The sequence below is a fragment of the Xyrauchen texanus genome, chromosome 39 (assembly GCF_025860055.1).
Source record: "Xyrauchen texanus isolate HMW12.3.18 chromosome 39, RBS_HiC_50CHRs, whole genome shotgun sequence".
Classification (NCBI taxonomy): Eukaryota; Metazoa; Chordata; class Actinopteri; order Cypriniformes; family Catostomidae; genus Xyrauchen; species Xyrauchen texanus.
This window is the reverse complement of record NC_068314.1, coordinates 20,930,682-20,941,979: the sequence shown is the minus strand read 5'-3', so window position 1 is coordinate 20,941,979 and position 11,298 is coordinate 20,930,682. Positions and strand designations below refer to the sequence as shown.

The window sequence follows — 11,298 nt, the reverse complement described above, 5'->3', positions numbered from 1 at the left end:
CTGCACTGTATATTTTACAGTTCAATACTATATACATGATTAAATTAAATAATGTCAATATACCAACACACTGCAACTTTGAAATTCTGTGTTGTACTTTTAAAATGTACTGTTAACCACCATGGTATGACGACTTAAATTTAAACATGAGTAGCCTTTCCAGGAGCAATGGCCAATAAATGCATATAGACAGTGCACATTGTCAGTCACACAAACACAAAACACCAAATACAACACTAAAATAATGCAATTAACATGAACTAAACAACATAAAATGTAACATAAATGAAACCCAAATGAAACGTACATTTTTCAAAATGTGATGGATGATGCAGTGACATCCAATTATTGTTTTTCACTGTAAATGTAACAATTGTTTACCATAAAGGTACATGTATTGTCTTGTTATAATATAAATACTCATTGTTAATTATGCAGTAAATCATACTACATTCTAATATATATATATATATATAATTACAATATTTTACTGTAAAATACTTTTAAATAAAATATTAATTTTCACAGTATATGGTAAAGTAATTACCAGTTAACCGATTAATAGTTTTTACTTTAGCATTTTTACATTCTTTATCCATTAAATTTCTACATTTATTTCTACTGTTGGTACTGTATGGTTTTGAGAAAGTGTTTTATAGTATTAGACAATGTAAACAGTGTGAAGCCTATTAGTGAGGTGCCCTTCATTTGGCATCAAAAAGGAAGGACAGGAAAACATTAAACTCATTTGCATCTTGCTTTCCAGAAATTATGATATGGAAATACAAACCAGAACATTTCCATATTTTACGTTGACATTTCTCCATGCAGAATCACAATTATGAATCACTATAATGTAACTGTATCGTTTATCTAAATAATTTCACTCAATAACTGATATAAAAACCACAGAGTAGCCAAAGTTACTGTGCCATCTATTAAGAGTCCATTTAAAATTCTGATGACTTCATTTTTTCTTTTAAATAATGGAGAAGCAATTATGCAACCAGCATATCAAATGGAAATACTGTGGCTACTGTGATACTTGCCCATATATACAGTACATTCATGCCATATGTTGGAATTCAAATATATGTCTTATATAAATTATTTGTGTTCATGCTGGCATTTTTTTTTAAAAACATTTATACCATTTTATCAAATACATTTTGATTTAATCACTTAATCACACAAATTTATTCAAAATAATATCACATGTAAGTATTCACAGCCTTTGCTCGAAATTTGTTGAAGCACATTTGGCACAAATTACAGCCTCAAGTTTTTTTGTGTATGATGCTACAAGCTTGGCAAACCTATTTTTGGGCAGTTTCTCCCATTCTTCCTTGCAGGACCTCTCAAGCTCCATCAGGCTGGATGGGGAGTGTCGGTGCACAGATATTTTCAGATCTCTCCAGAGATGTTAAATCGGGTTAAAGTCTGGGCTCTGGCTGGGTTGTCCCGTAGCCACTCCTTTGTTATCTTGGCTGTGTACTTAGGGTCGATGTCCTGTTGGAAGATGAACCTTCGCCCCTGTCTGAGGTCCAGAGTGCTCTGGAGCAGGTTTTCATCAAGGATGTCTCTGTACATTGCTGCATTCTTCTTTCCCTCGATCCTAACTAGTCTCCCAGTTCCTGCCGCTGAAAAACATCCCCACAGCATGAGGCTGCCACCACCATGCTTCACTGTAGGGATGGTATTAGCCAGGTGATGAGCGGTGCCTGGTTTCCTCCAGATATGACGCTTGCCATTCAGGCTAAAGTGTTCAATGTTTGTTTCATTAGAGCAGATAATTTAGTTTCTCATGGTCTGGGAGACCTTCAGGTGCCTTTTGACAAACTCCAGACAGTCTGTCATGTGCCTTTTACTGAGGAGTGGCTTCCATCTGGCCGCTCTACCATACAGGCCTGATTGATGGAGTGCTGTAGAGATGGTTTTTCTTCTGGAAGTTTTTCCTCTCTCCACAGAGAAACGCTGGAGCTCTGTCAGAGTGACCATTGGGTTCTTGGTCACCTCCCTGACTAAGGCCCTTCTCCCCTGATCGCTCAGTTTGGCTAGGTGGACATCTTTAGGAAGAGTCCTGGTGGTTCCAAACTTCTTCCATTGACGGATGATGGAGGCCACTGTGGTCATTGGGACCTTCAATGCTTCAGAAATTTTTCTGTACCCTTCCCCAGATCTGTGCCTCGATTCAATCCTGCCTCGGAGGTCTACAGACAATTCCTTGGACTTCATGGCTTGGTTTGTGCTCTGACAGGCACTGTTAACTGTGGGACCTTATATAGACAGGTGTGTGCCTTTCCAAATCGTGTCCAATCAACTGAATTTACCACAGGTGGACTCCAATCAAGTTGTAGAAACATCTCAAGGATGATCTTTGGAAACAGGATCCACCTGATCTCAATTTTGAGTGTCATGGCAAAGGCTGTGAATACATGTGATTTTTTTCATTTTTTATTTGTAATAAATTAGCAAAGATTTCAAACAAACTTCTTTCACGTTGTCATTATGGGTTGTTGTTTGTAAAATTTTGAGGAGAATAATGAATTTAATCCATTTTGGAATAAGGCTGTAACATAACAAAATGTGGAAAAATGTAAGCGCTGTGAATACTTTCCGGATGCACCGTATATATGACTTTAAATTCATAAATTGAAAACATGACCATTATAGAAGTATACAGTATATTCATCAAGTTTATTTAGTAATTGTTTTGCATACTACCCATACTTTTCATACTACTTGTGCAATATCTGTATATGGCAGAAATAGTAAGAGAAGTATGATAATATGCAATTCCGAACTCAGCTATGACTTTCTTTCTTCTGCAATCTCCACCTATGACCAGCCAGTAGCTGGCAATATGCACGAAGAATGTGAATCGATAAATATCAAAAGAAGATGAATATGGAAGTGAAAGTTGAGATTTATATTTTATAAATAACTTAAGTATTTATCTGTTTCTCACCCACACATATCATTTCGCTTCTGAAGACATGGATTTAACCACTGGAGTTTTGTGAATTACTTTTATGCTGCCTTTATGTCCTTTTTCGACCTTCAAAGTTCTGGCCACCATTTACTTGCATTGAATGGACCTACAGAGCTGAGATATTTTCTAATAATCTTAATTTGTTTTCTCTAGAAGAAAGACACACGTCTGGGATGGCATGAGGGCGAGTAAATGATGAGATAGTTTATTTGTATTTATTTTTGGCTGACCTATCCCTTTAAGTGTAAGGCCTACAGGGGCGTATATTCGATTGCGAAATCCATGTTTCGCAATCAATTTTCAACGTAGGATTAGAGATATAAATTGCGATAACGGAGTTATCTGTACCTGCAACTTATTACGTTATCATGTGGTGTTACGCACGTCTGCTGCGCTCTCTTGCATTTCCTTGGTGATAGAGCATCTGATTGAGGAGACTATTGCATCGGACGTTGTCTTCAGTTAAGGTGAACGTCAAACCTCACAGAATCGACTGACATTTGTCTGGACTTAATTTTGATCCATCTATAGGCTGTCTTGATTGACTCTTGCACAGGTGTTGAGTCACGCTGTCCTGATGAACTGTGACCGAATCTAATGCGCTGAGTAGGCTATGTGCTCGTAAAGAGTCTGAAGTGACTCATTTTGGATCATTTTGGAACTGGACTACCAGACACTCGAGACGGGACGTGATGATGATGATTATGCCGCGGATGCATTTAGGAGAGATTCCGATCCTCACAACTTCTTTATTCATTATGCGCAATGTAACTTTGTCAGCGAGATGTAACCCAGAATAAACGGCCAGCTTTGAATGAATGCTCCGTATTTTTAAACCTGGGATTCTTCTTTTATCCTGTTCAACAGACGTTCTCGTACACCTCGCAAGGATGCCCGATGTCCTTGCTCTTTACATTGGCATGGAGGTGCTCATTGCCCTTTCTTCTGTTATTGGCAATGTGATGGTGGTCTGGGCTGTGAGAATTAACCGATCTTTACGGGACACGACCATTTACTTCATCGTCAGTCTGGCGCTGGCGGACATTGCGATCGGAGCACTTGTTATCCCTCTGGCTATAACCATAAGCATCGGATTGAAAACTCATTTTTACAGCTGTCTGCTTGTGGCATGTACTGTACTGGTACTAACTCAAAGTTCAATACTTGCCCTCCTGGCTATTGCTATTGATCGTTATCTGAGAGTCAAGATACCAATGAGGTAACATCAAGATGCCAGTTTGTATTATTTACTTTATTCGTTTCACGATTACATTTTTTCTTTTCTGTCCTTCATTTTATATTCTCAGTTCTGTTTTGACTGATAGTATGAAATGCCTGTTATTATATGCCTGTTTTTGTTTTGTTTGTTTTTTTAGTTGAGATTACAAGCACTATTTCACAGTTTCGAAATTCAAGCTTAAATTGTGCGTCAATTTAAAAAAAGTTACACAAGTGGCCCTTTGAGGACAAATGTGTCATCGTCCAAAAACTGCCATATTTTCCACTTTCACTAATTTAAATATTTAGCTAACATCAGTCATGATCATTACTAACAAATATTCATTCATTTTTAGGATTTTAACCCTTTAAATGCCAGTTTGTTTACATAATGCCACTGTTGTTTCACACACACACACACACACACACACACACACACACACACACACACACACACACACACACACACACACACACACACACGTAGTGTTTCCATGTTTTATGGGGACTTTCCATAGACATAATGATTTTTATACTGTACAAACTTTATATTCTATCCCCTAAACCTAACCCTACCCCTAAACCTAACCCTCACAGAAAACATTCTGCATTTTTACCTTTTCAAAAAACATAATTTAGTTTGATTTATAAGCTGTTTTCCTCATGGGGACCGACAAAATGTCCCCACAAGGTCAAACATTTCGGGTTTTACTATCCTTATGGGGACATTTGGTCCCCACAAAGTGATAAATACACACACACACACACACACACACACACACACACACACACACACACACACACACACATTTCCCAATACACACGTACAAAACACACTCTCAATTGTCCTGCAGTACTCTATAATACAGAAAATAGGAAAAAAGCATGTATTTGCTCCATTGGCTACCAGGTGCCATCTGGTGGAAAATATTTACAAAAAAAATCTAATTTCTAAGCCAGGGCTCTGGAATGAAAGCATAACACCATATAATTTGTGATTGTATGCTTTAATGGCATACATTATTTATAAGGAATAATTGACAACGGACTGTTGAATTGTTGAAAAATAATGCACACCCGTGTTACAGCTCGGGTGTGCATTATTTTTCAACAATTCAACAGTCTGTCATCAATTATTCCACTTATACCATGGTTACCACACCTAAAGACATTTTCTGGTTCCCTTACGACTTCAGTCCACTTGACATTGCGTTACTAACGCATATGGGGAGTGCCTTCATACACAACCTATTTGAAGGAAGAAATTCACGTTAGAACTAGGAACGGGCTTTACTCGAGGACTTACTGGAGTAACACTTTAGTGCGTTTACACACGTGTGTGTGTCTGTGAGATTGTATTTGGGGGATCGAAAGAGAGAAACTCAAAAAATTAGAGAGGGTTAGGGCCGCGGGTTCTTCCACTATTGCTATGTGAGGTTGTTTAGGGCGAAATACATTGAAACATTAAAAAATATTTTGGATAATAGAAATTGTTGTATTGATTAAATAGTGGGGGTGCAGCTCTATTTGTCGGTCGCGACACGAGTCTCAGTGTGTGTGTGCGCGCTTGTGTAAGTGCGAACAGACCCATGGTTTAAAGTCAAGTCAAGTTGTATTGATGTATTATATACGATGTATTATAGGGACTGAGGTTGAATTATCAAATATCAAAATTACCCTAAAAGAGAGAAATTCCCCTAAAAATACACACCTTTGGCAAAAATTAATCTGTTGGCATTAACGCAGCCAACATGATCGAAAGAAAAAAAACCCCGAAGAAGACAAAACTGTCCCAAAGGTCATACAAGGGTTAAGACAGATTTAACCAATAGATAATTGGCTTTTTTTAAATTTTATTTTATGCATAGTTCCTGAATTTATTGCTGGTTATGGAAGTTTCTTTTAATTCACCATCAAACGATAACAGCCTAATTTCCTGCCCTGCCTTTTTTGTGTGAAGACAATGAAGCTGTAGTTCCATGTTTTACATAAGTTGTAAAACCAAAAAATATTCAAATGCATATAGATGACTCTAAACAAAGAAAGAATAACAAAAAATGACACTTAAGAGAGACTGTTGTACCTTCTTTCTGTGTCATGTCACAGAGGAAAAGATAAAAAAAGTAAATCGAATTCTAACATTCTTAACCTGGTTTGAGTTTGTGTGCTGTAATGAAACTGGACAAGTGCATAGTTATTTGCTTGTTTGACTTGTGCCAATTTGCCAGCTGAGTGGATGGCATCCTTCACTAGCCTCATTTGTGCTATCTGTAAAGACCTGCTGCTCTTTGTACAGAGAAGGTATTGTCGATGAATCTGAATGTGTGTCCGCCCTAGCAGAGTTTGTGTAGTGGATCACTGACCTTTAATTTCCATACGATTATTCAAAGGGATCTAAATTATTTACTCCATATTAAGAGGCTGTCATCCATGCATTTGCAGTTCCAAAACAAATTTTAAAGTTAAGACTAGGCACTTCCTTAAAAATAGACCTAATTTTAGTCATTAATGTTTATGCATACTTTCATATATTGCTTGTATTTTTCTTAAAGGTGCACTCAGTAATTTTTCCCCAATAAAAATGTTTTACTCCTTAAGGAATTCATTGTAATTTTTAAACATATGTATGAATTCTTAGACATCCAAATAAGAAGAAGACTCCAGTCATATCAGTAATCTTATAAAAGTTTTTTTTAATTAAACATTGGGAGGGTCCCTTCAAGGGGGGCTTCCATTTTAGGATCACGTGACCAGCCGAATAGCCTACTACTTGCTTAATCTCAGTAACCGCCCTGTTATTGGACACTTTCACTCAAGGATTAAATTAATTATGGCTCTCTGTATATAGTGAATTTCTGGCATCTGTAACTAAAAACTATTGATGCATCTTCCAGGACCTAGGGGTCAGTGTAAGTCCTTAAGTACTTAGTGCACCTTTAAGGATAGTTCACCCAAAAATGTTCTCATCATTAACTCATCCTCATGACATCCCAAATGTGGATAACTTACTTCTGCAAAACACGTTTTTATAGAAGAATATCTCAGCTCTGTTAGTCCATCCAATACAAGTGAATAGCTACCAGAATTTTGAAGCTCCAAAAAGCAGATAAATGCAGCATAAAATTAACCTATATGACTCTAGTGGTTAAATCCATATTTCCAGAAGTGATGTAATAGGTGTGGGTGAAACAGATCAATATTTAAGTCATTTTTACTTTTGTGCTGCCTTTATGTGCTTTTTGGAGCTTCAAAGTTCGGGACCAACAGAGCTGAGATATTCTTCTAAAAACGATTGCTTATGTTCAGCAGAAGAAAGAAATTCATACACAACTGGTATGTTATGAGGGTAAGAAAATTAGAACATTTTCAATTTTGGGCGATCTAACGCTTTAATTGTCAATTTTGAAAGTATAATTTCCCCCCCCCCACAGCTATAAAAGAGTGGTGACTCCTAAGCGTGCAGGCACAGCTGTTGTGGTGTGCTGGATGGTGTCCATTGTAGTCGGCCTGACGCCTATGTTGGGCTGGAACAATCTGGAGAAGCTACGGCAGACCAACGGCACTCTAGGAGCTGACCTTCTTGTAACCTGTGAGTTTGAGAACGTCATCAGTATGGAGTATATGGTCTATTTCAACTTCTTCGGCTGGGTACTGCCACCTCTCGTTCTCATGTTGCTAATCTACGCTGAGATATTCTACATGATCCACAAGCAGCTTAATAAGAAAGTCACTACCAACCAGACCGACCCTACTCGATATTACGGAAAAGAACTAAAGCTGGCCAAATCTCTTGCCCTGGTGCTTTTTTTGTTTGCTGTTAGCTGGTTGCCTTTGCATATCCTGAATTGTATCACTCTCTTCTGCCCTAATTGTGACAATTCCATGTACATGCTCTATATTGCTATCTTACTCAGTCATGGCAACTCTGCCGTCAATCCCATTGTTTATGCGTTTCGCATTAAAAAATTCCGGAATGCTTTCGTTAAGATCTGGAAACAGTACGTGTGCTGCACGGAGGTTACACGTTTGGATGATCGGCCCAGCCTTCGAAGAGATAGCAAAGAGAGAAGACTGCGACACAGCGACATCTGACTAAACACTAAACATGGTTTCTAGATGAGATTTTTTTTTTTATCTATTATTTTAGATGAATTCTTCAAGAAATGCAGTCTGAAAAGTATGCTGGCAGTTGCCAGAACTCAGAAGTCATATGCTATTGCAATGGAGAAAAGTGGATGTGACATTAGTGGAAGTGTTTCCTTGAAAAATTCAGTTTTCCAATCAATGGTGCACAGAATAAATGGCATCATTAGTGAGAGACCATTAAATAAATGAAAGTGGCCTCTTTCAGAGAAATAGCCACATGGTCCAATTGGCACTCACATCTGTGGAAAAAATATTTGTAATGTTCATTGTGTTCTGACTCACACATTTTAATATGGCTACCATAAAAGAAAGAGCTTTATGTATTGACAGCAAAAGAGCTCACAAAGTTTCAAAGCTGGCTTGAGATGACAACCAACTTCACCACTATTTTGCTAAGTCAGTTGCATAGCAGTCTTCTCATAGAGAGGGACACTTACCTTAAAAAAAGGACTATGTTTTTTTTTTTTTTGCTTTTCAAGACTGGTGCAAGTCCTCAGTTTTCAGAGAGGGAAGTAGACCCATGCTACATTAAGCAGACCTTTGATTGATCTTACTGGTCCAGATTCTGGTCCAGATACTAGAAATGTTTATTTTTGTTCTAAATGAAAAGGTCCATTGGTGTTACAAATGTAACCAAAATGACTGGCGTGTTACATTGTAATATTTGTTTTTGTGATAATTAAAACATATTTTCATCAGTATTAGAAATGCAGCCTTGGATCTCACTGCATAATGCTGAAATGAAACAAAAATGTAGATAGGTCTCTACACACTTAATATTTAGTGAGCCTGATAAAAGCTGTGCACCAAAAAACAGGAAGGAACTATATACATCTAGATTGAATGATACTGCCTGAGGTCTGATGTGCTTTTCTGCTTAATATTGAAGTGCATTGTTATCATAAATTATGCATAACCTGTGAGGGTAATCACAGTTGGATCATTCAAATGTTCAAGCGTCCTGTTAAAGGGATAGTCCACCTAAAAGTAAAAATAAATCTCTAATTTTGTCACCGTCATTTTGTTCCAAACCCATATGACATTGTTTCATTGAGCACAAAAGGAGCTGATAGAGAGGAAGTCATACAGTTTTGGAACAGGGTGAGTAAATTATTATTTTCATTTTCTGGTGAACTATCACTTTAAATTCAGAGCTTTCATTTAAATTGTTTATTCCTCTGAATGTAAGTGGACCTGAATTTGCAATGTTGTCACCAAGTGGTGCTACAACATCTAACAACTTGAGTATGAATCACTCCTGCTTTGAATGGACTCGTTATACTTTGCTGCTTCACAGTTTTGACTCTGCACCCTTGAAATAATGTGACAGTTCCTAATGCGTCCACTGAACAAAGTTGTTTTAATCTATTGAGTTGCTTGACCTTTTCAGAGTAACAAGGACTGCTCAATCTTGGGAAGTATACAAGACAGAATAAATTAATTCCACCTCTTGTGTGGTGCTTCCTCTTAAATTAACATTCCTAAACTTCCTGGGTTGGTCTTGAGGTAGAGATCAAAGCTTATGTGACCTTCTGAATTTCCGAATCTTGAATGTATTCAGACTACACAGATGACCCCTCTTTCTATGGCGCCCCTATTGGGGGTTTTCCACTGCATGGTTCAACTCGACTCTGCTCGCTTCTTTGGGGTTTTCCACTGTGGAGGGAACCTGATACTTTTTTTAGCACCACCTCGTCGAGTTTCCAAGCGATCTGAGCCGATACTAACTGTGATGTAAAAATCCTGCAGATCACTGATTGGTCAGACAGAATTGTCACTACCAGCATCACTGTATTTCCGACACGTGACATCAACCCGCTAGTTTTAAAATTAGCAACAGCGATAACGGTATAATTTGTTCATGCGACTTTCGAATTGTGAAAAAATAAATGGCTGTGCGCAAAACCACACGGTGGTTAATAAACGAGGGGCAGACGGTCCACTTGTTAGCGATGAGCGAAACAAAGTGTATCAGCTGTTGGCCACACGGCTACTACCACACTTACCAACAGTGTAGGGAAAAGTTAAAACAAATTTAAAGTGACTACAGAACTATCAAGGAAATGTGAAAGTGATTCAACCAAATGGATGCCATCTAAACCGGTGAGCAATGGGAGGAAGAGTGCACTGGACTGGCATTGATCCACGATGGAGGATGGTATGTTTTGTTATGTTAACTCTATACAAGCTTCACTTTATTTAGTTGACCAGCTACTGGAAAGCTTGCTTCTAAAACATCCAGGCCAATTAAACTGTTACACATATGTAAAATCACCACGCATCAACTGCTTTATGCAGCACAATGAGCTAGTAGCTAACAGCTAGCGGTCATGTTATTGTTTTGGTCAGTTTGTGTCGTGTTTAAGATGATGTCACAGTGGAGGTGGTGCAACTATGACGATCAGCCTATAATCCCAACCATGTTGAGGTGGCACTAAACTGCAATGGAAATGCAAGCTCAGAAATGTAAAGCAAGTAGAGTTGAGGCGAGTCGAACCGTAACTTACAGTGGAAAAGTGCCATATGTTTGTGCCAACCTGCCTGCAGCATTTAAAGGTGCAATTTTTTCCTCATTTAAAAACATTTTACTCAAAGACAAGAAATGTAATTCTGAAACATGTATACAATCATGGGCACTCACATCAGTAACATTAATAAAGCGGTTTTATTCTATATGGAAAGGGTCCCTGATGGGGCTGTCATGTTAGAACCAAATTACCAGCCCAATACTACTCCTTAATTTCAGTAACCGCCCTATTATTGGACACTTCCACCAATGCATAAAATTAATCGTGGCTGAATTTTTACAATGGCATCGGTATCCGAAAACTATTGCGTTTGAATAATGCAGCATCCATCAGGGCCGGATTAAACATTTAGGCTTTTGGTCACGTGCTGAGGGGCGCCAAGTCCAGTGGGGCACCATGCCATGGCATTTTAAA

The 11,298-nt window shown here is 38.1% G+C and overlaps 1 protein-coding gene across 1 annotated transcript; it reads left to right on the top strand.

Moving 5' to 3' along the window:
* The first annotated feature begins 3,414 nt into the window (after nt 1-3,414).
* LOC127632942 (adenosine receptor A1-like) lies at nt 3,415-8,866 on the top strand. The gene is made up of 2 exons (XM_052111786.1): nt 3,415-4,211; nt 7,642-8,866. Exons 1-2 carry the CDS (start codon nt 3,811-3,813, stop codon nt 8,300-8,302), a joined length of 1,062 nt encoding a protein of 353 aa, XP_051967746.1. The 5' UTR covers nt 3,415-3,810; the 3' UTR covers nt 8,303-8,866.
* The last annotated feature ends 2,432 nt before the right edge of the window (nt 8,867-11,298 follow it).